Source organism: Seriola aureovittata, chromosome 3 (genome assembly GCF_021018895.1).
Source record: "Seriola aureovittata isolate HTS-2021-v1 ecotype China chromosome 3, ASM2101889v1, whole genome shotgun sequence".
NCBI classification, from domain to species: Eukaryota; Metazoa; Chordata; class Actinopteri; order Carangiformes; family Carangidae; genus Seriola; species Seriola aureovittata.
This window is the reverse complement of record NC_079366.1, coordinates 15,206,112-15,220,705: the sequence shown is the minus strand read 5'-3', so window position 1 is coordinate 15,220,705 and position 14,594 is coordinate 15,206,112. Positions and strand designations below refer to the sequence as shown.

The window sequence follows — 14,594 nt, the reverse complement described above, 5'->3', positions numbered from 1 at the left end:
GTGAGGGAATGAATACAGACTCGGGTTCAATCACGCTCCAGATACAGTTACAATCAGACAACAGCGAGCAGAGGAGGGAAAGACGGGTAATAAGGCTGACTCAGACAGTAGCTGTCGCTCCATCCAAGGCACATGTAATCGGGATTGACAGCTTCAAAACTCACTTGCTGACCCTGACAGCAATAAGAGCAACTGATGGATTTCAGGTTGGAGGGAAAATCGACATTTTTAGTTAGGTAGGGCAGAAAAATATTTCAAAATCTGCAGGAAAGTGGAACAAAGGAAGAGGAAATAAAGTGCTATCTGTTGCCTTTATGGAAAAGACACCTAGACTTGGCTAGGAGAGGTTTAAAGGGCTCTGTCAGATTGGCTGCAGGTGGTACACATGAACATGTTAGTTACTCTCATACACATATAAAGACACCACAGGGACAAGACACACTGATACATACTCACAGCACACACGCTGGGCAGCTGAGAGGAACAAGAGCTTCAAGAGACTTCACCACCATGATGGAAAAGCTGAACCCCACCAGCCCACCTGTCTCACCCCCCGACCTACCTCGCCCCTCCTCCTCTTCTTCCTCTGCCTCCTCCCCAACCTGCGCATCCGTGGAGCAACACAGCCCCCCCCAGAACCAGACTTTAGCATCTTCAGACGTCATCAGCAGCCTGCATCCCACTAAAAAGGCAGGGCACAAGGGACACACGGATGTCCCCACTGCTGACTTGATTCAGTCCTCCATCACCACAACGACAGTGTTAACCAATCACCACGAAGATAAAGTTGCTGCACCTGAGCCCATTGTCATGGAGACCGAGCAAGAGCAGGAAAAGAAGCAAGGAGGACCGACCACCACCACAGCCCCTGCTGCTTCTGCCAACAGGTCCCCAACTCTGTCTTCTCCACCTCCACTCCTCCCAGCACCAACCAAGACGTCCCCGTGTCCTGTCCCACCTCCAACCTCCACATCATCTTTTCCCACATCCTCATCATCCTCTCCTCTTCCTCCACACATTCCAGTCATCAGTCTCGGTCACAGCAAGCCCCCTCTGCCGCTCCCAAACACCCCTTTGACTGCCCTCCATCCCATTCCCAGCCTCCTACACGGGCCTCATGGGGACATTCGCCGTAGCCAGCTGACCTGTTTGCCTGTAGCAAGTCCTGGGGGCCCCAGACTTTCTGGAGGTCCTGTAGGCCCTTCAGCTCCCTCCCCGGGGCCCCTGTTGCCTCAGCAGTACCTGCCTGCACACCCCTTCTTCCCCAGGTGAGATTTGGCTTTTTTGCATTCATCCACTTAGACAGTGTTTCCCAGCATATATACTCTATCAGCTCTTGAAATTTAGCAGTTCAAACGTAAACCATTTATACCGCTTGTCACACATTGCATATAAGTGGGTGGGCAGAGTGATCTTCCCCTCTCAGATTGTTTTGTCTGAATAGATTTTGGAGGCATAAAGAGGTGGTATCTATTTCACAAGAAAAAAAGAAATGATTGGTGAACAATCAGAAAACAATCAATATAATTTTATGTGTTTAACCCTTTCTTATCCAGTTAATCATCTTGCAACCCAGTACTGATAGTGCTATCCAATATCCTGATATTATGAGCTGACAGTGTATCAAATAATCTTGTTAATGACCAGTCAGATGACGCTGGATGTTGAATTGTGTAAAAGTGTTATAACTTCAACTACGGAACATCGTGTAGCACATAAAATCACACTAATAAATCCCACACACTCATTCATCTCTTTTTTTAATGGTAATACAAACAGATGTGTGACACTGAACTATAAAATTTATTGCAATATGGCTTCCTGACAATGATGCCGCTTCGTTGGTCACAATGCCAAGTTTCTGTTTCATACGAAACCTCAACTGCTGGGATTTCATGACTTCCCATTGTGATTAATAGCGACTGCACTACACGGTTATGTGAAATTGACAGCAGGATGTGTGCTGTTATGAAGGGACCTCACATTTCTCATGCTTAACTTACTAATGACAACATTTGGTTTCTTAGCATGGAGTTGCATTATTTAATGGGTTTTTTTTTGTTTGTGCATTTATTATGAAAAAACCTATCAACATGTACACCCAGTTTTAATTGCAGCTAAATATAGTCGTTGAACTGACAAAAGGCAACAGACCAGCACTCTTAAAGCTCTTTTTGGGCTTGAGGAATTGGCAACTCATAGCTCTCATGAAGAAAGGCATTCATTTGCAGACATTATCAAAGCCCTCCTACTGTTCATCTATTCTCTACTCCAAAAAGGATTATCCACACTGCTTCTCTCTGTAACACAGCATCAGCTATATTTAAAAAAAAAAAAAGACTTTTTTCACTGTGGCCACATCTATGGCTTCCCCATCTGTCATGGAGGTCTGGGAATAAGATTCCCGCTCCACTTCTCTCTGGTTTGTTTGTAGCAGGAAGCATTGATCTATCTCATCCCCCCGAAGAAGAATCAGCTAGTAACCAGGCTTAATGAGACTGGGCTAAAACTCTGCATGCACACTCAATCAACGACACCAGCATAATCAGACCTCAGTTAATGGCTTCCACCATTTTCTTCCTTTCTCCTTCCACTCTAGATCTCGCTCTATTTGGTGTTATTTAATACAAGAGATGCTGGAGCGGCCAATGTCACATTTTCACACACTGTATTTTCATCTCTAGTTCCTACCTGGGTCCCTCAGGAGGAAACTATGGTGTCATCAACACCAACCGGATCAAGAGAAGACCCTCGTCACACTTTGAGATGGAGATCAATGACTGTGAGTTACTCTGCATCAAAATACAGAATCACACACTGATATCAGCCACTGATAACAACCACAGTAACTGTAGTTTGCATGTTTGAAAATGTGTTGATGGAATTGCTGCCCACAGCTCAGAGCATGAAGTTTGATATTTAAAGTATTTAAAAGATAAGTTTGGTGATGGTCTTCATTTTTATCACTATCAGAAAGTCCTGTGAAAGAAACACCAACAATGGCTTAGTTCATCTCTCAACACTTTTCTACTTCTCCACCATGTCCCCACGCCTGCTGGTTTCTGCTGAATGTATCTCAAAAATATACCTATAAGAACTAAATAATTCCCTAAAACAGCAAATGTTACTCCAATATGAGTAAAAAGATCATGTGATTCAGGTCTATTTTAAGTGGCAGATTAATGCATATTTGGTACTCTACTGAAGATTTATTGCAGCACTTGGTGTAAAGTGTCTGGAATTGACTCAGAATAAACTACAGTGTCCATGTTCATGGTAGTAATGGAAACTGATGAGCACCACTGTGGCTCATTGATGTGTTTTCAATAGTTTTTGGATGATGATAGATTTCTGTTCAACAGAGAAATCAGCCTGACTTTAGGATCAATTCATTGTTGGTTAAGAAAAATATCGTCACCTTCCTAAAATAATGGCCTAAGTCATGTTTTGACAAAAATGTTTTTTTTGCCTAAATCACCCCCTCATGATGCTGGCCACCTCTGGTAAAATCGCCTGAATCCTCAGTTGAGGGGAACATGCAATTCTACCCCCGGTTGTATAATGGCCTATGTCAAAAGTGTGACTCTTTTGTTGAGTTTTTTGTGTTTCCTGAAAAACCTGAAAAAATGACTTAGGCCATTATTTTAAGAGGGTGTCGATATAGAAAAATATATAGAATTAAAATATATTATGTATATTAATTTATCTCTAAGGTTGTTCTCACATACACAGTGTTTATGTGTGTCCAACAGGCCCCCCTCAGAAACTCGCTCGGCGTGTCTTTACCAATAGCCGTGAGCGCTGGCGACAGCAGAACGTGAACGGGGCTTTCTCTGAGCTCAGGAAACTCATTCCCACACACCCACCTGACAAGAAGCTCAGCAAGAATGAAATCCTTCGCCTGGCTGTGAAGTACATCAACTTCTTGGTCACGCTGCTCAATGACCAGGCCCAGGACAAGAACAGGGACTCAGCTGAGGATGAGGCTGAGGATGAGGGTACCGTCGCAGGGTCGGGCAGTAATAAAGTGAACCCTCTTTTTCAGTCCCACACTGCCGCCATGCCATCTTCAGCTGCCATAGCGACAGCCCACAGAGACAGAGACTCAACTGACTCAGTCATCGCCCTGGCTAATTCCCCAGCAACATCCAGTTGCTATGGTGACACAGACAGTGAGGAAAGCTTTGGGGGTAAGACCTCTTTGGTGACCCAAGGCATTCTGGGGAAGGTCAAGGGTCAGATAAGGGTGGTGGCAGCCACAAATGATGAGCGGTGACGCCAAAGAGAAGCAAACCAAGAGGTGTGCAGCCACTGGGAGTTTAAATATCACACTGATAGACAAGACAGGACACACGGTCCTCTCTAAGTGTTTTACGAGCCAGCGTGGTTCTTACTTCAGTCACACACTGCTGGAAGATCAACTCCCACACAGCGTGAATTAGTAGGAGATGGATTTTTGGTGATACTTTGTCATTTTCACTGTCTCTATGTGTTTTGCAGTGATGTGCAAACATTGAATGTGAGGCTCTGTGTTTTTAAGTAAAATACTGGAATATGCTCTGGGGCAGGCTGAGAGGCATGAAACATCACAGAACTCGTTTGTGTTTTGTCAAGATAAGGTCACAGTGTTCCTTTGTTAAACATTACACCTCAGTGTCAAACAATTAAAATCCATAACATGGACGTATTATGCAAAATAGAATCTTGGAAATCTTAATTGTACTGTCTCAGGCTAATATGGTTAATATGTTTTAATAACAAAAATCCAATAATCCTTTCTTCAAGAAAGTCAGGATCTTAAATTCCACTGCTGTAGACCCACAAAAATGTAAAAAAAAAAAATCAAATTTTTTGTTCCAATCTAAATGCAGCCTCAGAAGTTTACATGTCAGTAATCGGCATTTCACTTATCTGGAATCAAGTTGCAGTTTTTAATGTTGCTGTTCTTATTGTCAGAGAAGCAGGGCCAATGGTCCCACCCTGACATTGTGACACACTTGTACCAGACAGAAATAAAGTGTGTTTTAGTTTGCTGTTCCTTATTTGACATCCTCTTATTGCGCTCCAAAGACTTTGCTCTTTGTCAGCACGATTACTCAACACATCCAAATGTTTTACTGCTTTCAGTTTAGGGAACATTCATGTTGGCTTAAAGTGTTCAGAAAGTGGTAGTCTCAGTGTGAGATGATCACATTAATAAAAATGCAAGGCTATGAGATCAGGATTATGATGATGAAGAAATGTTAATTTTTTCCAATAATAGTCACCATATGTTCATAACTCAACACAACAAATTTGTCACCACATATTCTGTGGGCCGAATAATCAAAGCCAAATTCCATGTTGTTTGTTTGTGCTGTCCACCAGCATGACAGATTGACAACAGCACTTTTAGCACGGAAACCATAAACAACACTAGTTGAAAAAAACGTAGCGGGTGATGTGACAACTTGAAGCTGGATTAAACTGTTCGCTGACATTTCTGTCACAATCCCAGCCCTGGAAAAAAAAAAAAGAAAAACGTCATCCCATAAATTGTTGCCATTTTCCAGGCAGCAGGTTTGGGAAGGAATGTTGCACATGTTTTGTGCATATTGTATGCGTGTGTTTGTGTGTATGTGTGTGTGCAAACAATCAAGTGGATGTGGTAAAGAATTAGCAAAAGACTGATGTAACAGCAACAATTGTAAGTGTGCGGTTGTGTGTGAGGAAGGTCAGGGTGGATGTGGGATGCGGTTAGAGATGGGGTTCATGGTGGGGGGCTGCATAAGAAAAAAAAAAAAGTTGGGGGGGGGGTAAATTGCAGCTGTGCAATGGTGCTGGTATGTTTTTGCCTGCATGCTTGGCTCTATCAAGTGGCCAGGAAACGCCTACAGTTAGTGCTGTCTCATTGACGGCCAACAAGTTTCCTGGAGAAGAAGTGGTGGCGTGTGTGTGTGTGTGTGTGTGCATGCGTGTGTGCATGTGTGTGTGTGTGTGTGTGTGTGTGTGTGTGTGTGTGTGTGTGTGTGTGTGTGTGTGTGCGTGTGTGTGTGCGTGAGTGTGTTTGGGTGAGTTTGTTTGGGTGTGTGTGCGTGGGGGTTTTTGGACATGTAGGGTGGCAAGCGTTACATGGAAGAAGGGTGTGGGGAAAAACAGAAAGAGAAAACAGCTACCAGGATGCTCTGGGAACCCCTATACACCCGGTTTCGGGACCACACAACAGGAAGGACTTCTTTCACAACACTGCTACGGCTGCTTCTGCCAGCTCTGCTGTGCCAGGCTGGTCTGTCCCCTCCCTGCTTCACTCTGAAACCACTGAGAGGATCACAAATGGTGGCAGGGGTCACATAGTACTGCAACGTCTGCCAGTTTTTTTGTTGCAGCACAATTGATAAACTTTCACAAAAGGCCTCCTTGTGTCAAGGTGTGAGGTATTTAAGGTTAACGCAATAAAATATGTTTTTTCACAGCAGACATTTTGAAAAGTAGGAGTAGGAAAAGTAGGAAAAACAAAGGTGTTGCTCATAACATGAACAAGGGCTCTGTTACATTCAGATTTCACAGTAAGCCATGACAGTGTGACGGTGAGCCAACATGTACCATACTAGACCCTGAAACTGAAGCAGCTAAATGGAATTAGCCATCATTCATTTTATTATTTACCCCTGTGCTTTTCCCACTGTGTCTTCTGTGATAAAAAGGCATACTGAACTTTATATGCCACATCTAGAAAAAATTCTACTCATGTCCTCAAAGGTATCATATTTACTGTATCTCTAGCTATACATTCAATGTGAAAATATTACAAACTCCACTTTTTTAAGCAAATCCTATTGTTTTTAACAAATATTCTCTATAGATTTACTCACTGAAATCAACAAACCATCACTTTTGGCCTTAATTCAGGCTCAGCCTGTATAAAGGAAAATGCAATTTGCTCTAATATATTTTCTTTAGATCTGCAGTATTTCATTTTAAATATTGCTGTGATGCACACTATTGGTCAAAATGAAACCTTATAACATTAGAATAGACTGCTGGGGTGTTAACCTTCTCCCCTTCTTCTGATACAGCAGGCCAAGCAGGTTGATGCTGGCCAGGCTGGGACTTAGAGATAATGTCCATGCCTCCACCCCTTCTCTTCCAATCCTCCGTTGTGCCCCTCTTGCCATCAGAGTTACACCCACACACACACACAGAAATACCATTAGCTCTATTTCACCAATCACATACAGATTAAACTTTCACGTCTCATGAGGAGCACTAATGCTAGAAGGTTCTCAGTCTTAATGCAGCTTTAGCTTTAGCAAACTGTTAAACATGCAAAAACAAGACAGTTTCAAATGAATACTGAAAATATTTAAATATATAACATTAATAACTATATTTAATATTTAAACAGATCATACTTGCAACAAAGTGTGTGTTGAGACCTTTTGTGCCAAACTGTGAAGACAACAACACACAGACATAAAAGCAAAAATGTTATAACATTTTTTAATCAAGCAGTGAAGAAATATTAGAGGAATGGCTGTACAATGTATTATATAATTTGCTGAAAGAAAGTTTAAATTCACCTTGAAATTTACAATAAGTGATGTGTAGGAGATTACATTCTTGGTTAAATATTTAGCAAAAACAATAACTGCATCATTACAGTATTTTACAATAATTGCATTATTATTTTCCTGGGTGATTTGACACACCTTGCGAACTCTATAAGATAAGCACCTAAATACTTTTCATGTGCCCAAACAAATCCATTAAGCCAAGTTAATCCAAGTTCATTTTGCCCAAATATAGAAGCATATTCATATAATATCTACTTAACTGAGTGTAGGTGATATTCATCTTTATTTTTAAAAAGTCACAAACACCCCCCTTCATTAACTAGTGGAATGAAACTTAAGCAAATACTGGGATGAAACTGAAGCTCAGAATCATCTCAAGATGTTTGTTTATAAAAAACAGCTTTACCAAGCTCACATTAGTATTTTGCATATCTGTGACGAGACAAAGAAACAAACACTAACAGAAAAGTGTCTGTGGTTTAAAGATCACCAAGTTGTCAAAATATAAGTAACAACTGTTTTCCACAGTTTTTGAATTATACATTCTGATGGTACTAATTCACAATGGATAAATGATTTTACATTTTACATGTACACTTTATAAACATGCTCCATTCAGTCTTTCATTCAGTTTTCAGCGCTTTCTCTCCTTGTTTTACCAGTGAGTCCAAGCTGTCGTTCACTGTTTTCTCCACGTTTTTTGCAGCTTCATCTGTCTTTTTGTTTCTGAGTTTTCGTCTGCCCACTTCACTTACTGCAGATCCAGCAGCTGCCCCAACAGCTCCGCCGATGACACCCCCCAAAAACACACCAAGCAGCAGACCCAGCAATGCACCCATGATGACAACCTTGGGCACCTGTTTAGCTGTAGTTGCCATCTTCTCCCACGCTGAGCTCTCAGCCACCATTTTGGCTGATGCTTTGGCCCCAGAACCCACTTTCTCCCACACCGGACTCTGTGCCACCTTCTTTGCACCAGCACCAATTCCAGCTCCAACTCGCACAGAACTGCTGGCCACCAGTTTAGCTCCGGATTTGGCCCCAGATCCTACTTTTCCCCACATAGGACTCTGCGCCAAATTCTTTGCCCCGGCTCCGATCCCAGCTCCAACACGCATGGATCTGTCTGCCACTAGTTTGGCCCCTGAACCGACTTTTTCCCACATAGGACTTGCTGCTGCTGCTTTTGCTCCAGATCCCACCCATGCAGAACCATCCACCACCACCTTGGGGACTCTATTTCCTACTAGTTTGGACATATGTCCAGCAGTAGCTCCCACCTTACCCAACAGTGAACTATCAACCACCATCTTCTGGACATTTTGTGCTCCACTGCCAACTTTCCCCCACACTGTACTACTCCTCACCTTCTTTGCTCCCTCACCGACCCACGCAGAGCTATCTCCCAACACTTTGGGCAACATTTTTGCACTAGACTCCATTTTCTCCATAAGGGAACGAAAGAGTGAAGGGGACAAGTTCGAAAGAGTAATAGGAGGAAGGCTCTCAAGATTCATGGTGCTTACATTCATCTCTGCCTCATCCCTTGTTTTCTCAATCTCATCCTCTCTCACTTCCTCTTCTGCCTCAGCCACAGGCTGCATGTAGAGTACCCGCCTCTCAGAGCTGAGCTGTCCAACGTCTCCTAGTTTTTCTTGCTCTAGCTTTTTGCCTCTTTTCTCCTTTGCTATCTCTAGCTGTCTCTGCCTCACTCGGTTCTCTGCCTCCTGGAAAGCAGGACAAGAATAACACTGCCCTCCAGCCTCCTTCACTGTCTGCTCCACCTTCTCCAGAAGCTCTGCCACATTTCCCCTCTTACTCCCACCTCCTCCACTCTCAATCACATGAAACCTGTCCCGGCATTTCTCCACAAGTTTTAACAAATCCCCCCGCTGACTGGCAATGTATGCTTCCATGCTGTTGTTGCCTGCCTTCCCACTCGCCCTCAGCCGATCTGCGTGAGTAAAGAGGACCAGAGTGTATCTCTGGACAGCGTCTGGGCCAAAAACAGTTTCAAGAGCTCTGAGTGCCTGGAGCTCGATCTTTGCAGGCTGGTCTAAGGGGACACACAGGAGGAAGGCGTGAGGACCAGGACTGGATAAAGCAACACAGGAGGAGATATGAGCTCGCACCTCATCTGGAGTATGCTCTGAATTGAACCAGTCTGGTGTATCCACCAGCGCCACCTGCAGGAAGGAGAGGGGACATATGCAGCAATATAAAAGCACAGTCAAATCATGGGAAACCTGCCAGATTCTATTGTTTCATGACACAAAACAAGAAGAGGGTGTCAAAGATTAGATATTTGGAGTTTTGGCACATGGTGGAAATCAGGGAAAGCAAAATGAAAACAGACTTCTTAATAATTTTTAAAACACTAACCCTTCTTCCTTCAACCAGTGCTTTTTTTTTCTCACACGCCTGCGTGATGGCTGTAAGGCTGTCCGGGTGTGACGCAAACTCCTCCCGCCCCAGGATTTTGTTGCCAGCTGCACTCTTCCCCGCTCCAGATCGCCCGAGCAGCACCAGACGCAGCTCTGGAGAGGATGAGGAGGATGAATGGAATGTGGAGGTAGAGGCGTCAGCAAAGGTTGATGAGGAGGGGGACGAGGTGGAAAAGGGGAATGAGGAAGGAGAGGCAGCGACGGTTGGTGAAGAGGGCGAGGAGGAGAAGACGGGCGAACCAGGAGATGAAGTTGGAGACGCCTCAGGGGATCGCTTTTCAAAGCTGTTGATTCTGTGATGAACTGAAAAGAATCAGGTGAAATCCAGAGTTTAATATGGAAAAATTTCAATAATTTCTAAACTTCAAACATCATATAAGTGGGATGTTAAGTGACATAAAATAAAAGAAACAGTGAGGTCCTGTGACTTACAAGTAGTTATAATTTTTGGACTTGATTTAACCTCAGACATTTGTGAGAGTAGAGCTCCATCTACAGAGGAAAAACAGTAAATATGAGTCCTACACATTTTATTGGTCAGGTTCTTCTTCTTGTACAAGATATTGTGATGCAAAATGGATCCAAATGAATTTACCTTCATTTAGTCTGAAACTGGGCATCCTCTTCATCTGGCTGTCACCATGCGTCTCTGAATATGACTGTTGTTCTGGTGCTGGAACTGAATGAAGTCCATTAGACACTTGACTTACACCCACTCTTCCTTCCATCTCATCCCTCTCTTGTCTTCTCCTCCTCTCCAAGGTGGCGCTGTACTCCTCTCCTCTCCTTTGTGTTTCTGTGTTTGGGATGTGCATCGATGCGGCCGTCTCTCTTCTTTCTTCCTTTTGAGCTCTGAAACTTTCCATAAGTTCTCGCTTTCTCTCTCTCACTCGTTTCTCCAGCTCTCTCTCCTGGACTGTTTTTATGTGGTATACCCCATTTTGCTGCACCATATTGTCCACCTGTTACGTTTGAATAATAAACAATAACTCACATGGACAATTAAAATGTCACATTTTATAATTCCTGCTTTCCTCCCATGTGTAATTAACTCCTAATCATTAATACTCAAACCGGTCCTGACTACGACTGGGTGTGATTGTATGAGTGTGAAACAGGGTGTTGCTTGGGAAACTACAGCATACTCTGACAAAAACAAAACAAAAAACTCAATCGCATATTCTATGCAATAAAACTGAACTGTTACAATTTTTTCCAAGTCCAAGTATTTTTAATTAGCCTACACACATAAACTGGTAAAATTGTTAGATGACTATTGATAGTCATCATGAAAAACAGGAATGTCATTAACAATGCACATTGGGAAATGTGCCAAAATGTGTGTGCAAACTCTACACCGATGCTGTTCTGTCAATCGGTTTTGTTCGGTCTTACCTTCTCCAGCAGCTCACGGACCTGCTCCCTGTCCTGTCGCTGACGATTATTGATGACATGGTACCTCCCCCCACAGCGCTCAATGATCTGCCTCAGGCCTGGGTGTTCTTTCTGCAGGTATTCCTGTGGGAAAAAAAAATTGGTTTGTGCAAATTTAGACTTGCAATGATTTGCCTAATTTTTTTCTCTTCGTAATTCATTTAATCAGGAAGTCACAATGAGATCCACATCTCTTTTACAAGACCTCAGTACAGAAAATAAAATAAATAACAAAAATTTCAGTGATTTAAATACATATTTATATAGACTACGGCGATTTAAATATACATTCTGATATGTATTTATATAAACAAGCAGATATCTATTTATATAAACATCAATCAGAGTGTAAATTTAAATACATGGCTCTCTCCTGTTTTTAAAACCAGCTGTCCAAACTGGATACAATGAATGATGATGAATTACTGATAGGATATCTGAAGGAGAAGCTGCAGTCAGTTTGAATTGCATCCCCAACAAACTCAATGGTTCATCACTTCAAATGGCATCCTGACAAGAGAGGGGCAGGTAATGTATTGTACTTGTAGTGAACTGATCCAGCGGTACGATTTACCAAAAGGTCCATTTCTGCTCTAAATTTATCAGATATTTCACGGCACCAAAATGTATACATAAGTTTACAAATACTAGAATAAACTAGTATATATACAGTGTAATAAACATGAAAGGGGCCAGGTGTACACCCTCATACCTCCACTGTTCTTCCCATCAAGTAATCACCACATGTCAGCAGGACCAAGGTGTGGTCCATCACCTCCTCCCCAAACACCTTCTCCAGCTCTGCAGGAACACAACCCTCCATCTGGGAAGACCAGGGAAAGAGGGAGAGTCATTATTAGGAAATGAATTCATAAATTCCCTGCCAACTCTTTGACAACGTGATAGAAATTATTCATATTGAATACTGGCTACAACTTGTTCATTGTAGTCTGATTGATCAAACGTTTTAATTTTCAAAAGGAAACAAACATGAATGAATGCATATTAGGAAAAATAAGAATGAGACTTGTAAAACGACTTAATTCCAAAGAGTTGTCATTAATGATTACACGGGATGATGAAAAACATAACTATTATAAAAGCTTAAAGACAACTGAAGCAGCAAACAAAGACTAAAACCAACCTCTGTGAACTGGCTAACTGGCACCAGCAGCAAAATACCATGAGCACCTGGTGCTACCAGAGTTGTTGCTCTCTTTGTCTCCTTCCTGACACTGTCCTCCATCTTGCCACCGCTCCAGTACCATCTCGGCGCCTCCACCAGGGTCACGTTTCTGCCCTCAGAGAGGCCCTGTCGCAACTGGCAGCTCCTGGAGGCAGAGGGTGAGACGGGGGACAGCTGGCCCAGGATAGTGTCTGCTGATGACGTCTTGCCACATCCAATGTTCCCTAAAAGAACAAGCCTCAGCTCTGGGGGCGTGGACCCGTAGTAGCTCCCTCTCAAGTGTTCACTCATAGCTGAAAATGGAGAAAGGAGGAGGAACAGGTCAAATGTGCTAATTCTGTACTAAAGACTACTCACCCTATTTGGTAGGAAGCTGCTAAAACTAATCGAAAGAAAGGGCGTGTTGTCAGAATGCGAGTTCATACATGTGGCTTTAGTCAAAAGTTTGTCTATGAAGACTTGGAGAAGCTGAAATCACACACAAATAAAACTGGGAAACTTGAGAACTGGACAGGTTGAGCAGGAGGTTATCTAATCTGGTATTTGATATAAGAGGCTTTTGATCTCCATTTCATCCGTGATTATAAAACACCTTTTTTCTCTGTCCTGACTGTGTACTTGTGTCCCACAGTTAAAATCAGACAACTTGTTTAGTTTCTTTACTTAATTTTCTACTTTTTTACTTAATCATTTCACCTATTGTGCTTGGGTTAACAAGAACTAAGATGATTGATAATGGCTGTGCTTGGGTTAACAAGAACTAAGATGATTGATAATGGCTGTGCTCTCGCTCAGCTTTCATTTCACTGGAGCCTGTCTTACGTTTCTCGCTGTATCCCTGTTTTCTCAGTCTGGATGGTACGCCACACCTTGCCAGTCCTGTCCAACTACATTGTACCTGGACTTTTATATTTGGAATGATACGCGAACATACATATATACATACATACAAAAGACGCATTCACCTACAAAATGTACACAAAAAGTAAAGCCCCAACATATGGCATTGCAAGTTCATTGCGATACTACAAACAGTCCAATATCGAAAACTAAGAGTCAGTGTCATAATACTTTTCATAACAACCATTTGCTCAGACCTATGCGCAGCTGGTGTAAATACACAAATACATACATGGGTAAATTCTTGTGATCTAATAATAATAATAATACGGCCAAGAAACCTTGTAGATTGCTTATAATTGATAATTTACTGCTACAGTTAACTCCTACTTACTAGTAGCCAGATGTATTATCCAAACCATAACAAACATACTTACTCAGCTGTGTGTTGATGCCGTGTTCATGTATTGCCTTCTCTCCGAGTGCTCTGTTTGTTCAGTTGGCACTGAACTATGTCTCTATGTCTCTCTCCAGACAACTTCCTAGTCGACTACTAAAAGCTGCCTACACAGGTGAGGTTTGCAGTGTCAGGGAACCACCTGTCTCACCACTCCCAACTTTGAACATATGCACACATGAACACACTCTTAGGTATATTTCTTTTCCTGCACAACAGGTTTCTTTTTTGGCATGCTGGTATGCATTCCACGATGGGGTGGAGGAGTAATATCCTGGGGCACATGTGATTCATTCTACCATAGTTTTATCTGCCACACCCATGAAGTTGTCAAAACTCATGGATGTCTGTCAAATTAGCTGTGTTTCTGAGTTTTCAGTCATCAAGGTTACTAACTGGTAAAATATGCCCGTAGATATTGTGATGTGCTGCAGCTGTCATCCTGAGGCCCGACTGAGGGCAGGTCCCAGACAGACATGACAAGTTTACAGTGTCATTAGGGCCTTCCCTCTGCTTTTGTTGTGTGTCAGATATGAATTCACAAAATAGTTTCTTTGCAGTTCATAAATAGTGTCTAAAACCTCATAAGCATCAAGCTTCAATTCTCCAGAGTCTGGGACTTTTGGATTTGGATTTTAGAAAATGTTTTTAAAATCAAAGCCAATGAATGAATGAATGAA

The 14,594-nt window shown here is 42.5% G+C and overlaps 2 protein-coding genes across 3 annotated transcripts in view; one reads left to right on the top strand and one right to left on the bottom strand.

Annotated features, from left to right (window-relative positions):
* lyl1 (LYL1 basic helix-loop-helix family member) overlaps nt 1-5,033 on the top strand; it is a 7,244-nt gene extending 2,211 nt beyond the window's left edge. The window contains exons 2-4 of the mRNA XM_056372593.1: nt 1-1,268; nt 2,685-2,782; nt 3,753-5,033. The exon at nt 1-1,268 is cut by the window's left edge and continues 327 nt beyond it. Of these exons, the coding sequence (XP_056228568.1) occupies nt 511-1,268; nt 2,685-2,782; nt 3,753-4,276 (1,380 nt within the window). The 5' untranslated portion in view covers nt 1-510 and the 3' untranslated portion in view covers nt 4,277-5,033. The remainder of the gene's footprint in view (nt 1,269-2,684; nt 2,783-3,752) is intronic.
* A 2,432-nt stretch (nt 5,034-7,465) lies between these two features.
* LOC130164081 (uncharacterized) lies at nt 7,466-14,296 on the bottom strand. 2 transcript variants are annotated; one of them, XM_056368513.1, is made up of 8 exons: nt 13,895-14,293; nt 12,576-12,910; nt 12,144-12,254; nt 11,393-11,515; nt 10,593-10,959; nt 10,430-10,489; nt 9,936-10,300; nt 7,466-9,739 (listed from the first exon to the last, which is right to left on the bottom strand). In XM_056368513.1, the coding sequence occupies exons 2-8, from the start codon at nt 12,906-12,908 to the stop codon at nt 8,177-8,179; spliced, it is 2,922 nt and encodes a 973-aa protein (XP_056224488.1). In that variant the 5' UTR covers nt 12,909-12,910; nt 13,895-14,293; the 3' UTR covers nt 7,466-8,176. The 2 variants fall into 2 exon arrangements, with proteins under 2 accessions (XP_056224488.1, XP_056224494.1); XM_056368519.1 differs by lacking the exon at nt 10,430-10,489 and having other exon boundaries at nt 13,895-14,296.
* Nucleotides 14,297-14,594: the final 298 nt, after the last annotated feature.

What these genes read in the sequence shown, in the direction of transcription:
- LOC130164081 (XM_056368513.1), bottom strand. Translation starts at nt 12,908, where the DNA reads ATGAGTGAACACTTGAGAGGGAGCTACTACGGGTCCACGCCCCCAGAG. An exon ending in TGATGGGAAGAACAGTGGAG is followed by an intron (nt 11,516 to 12,143) that starts GTATGAGGGTGT and finishes TTTTTCCCACAG; the next exon opens with GAATACCTGCAGAAAGAACA. An exon ending in TCCGTGAGCTGCTGGAGAAG is followed by an intron (nt 10,960 to 11,392) that starts GTAAGACCGAAC and finishes CAAACGTAACAG; the next exon opens with GTGGACAATATGGTGCAGCA.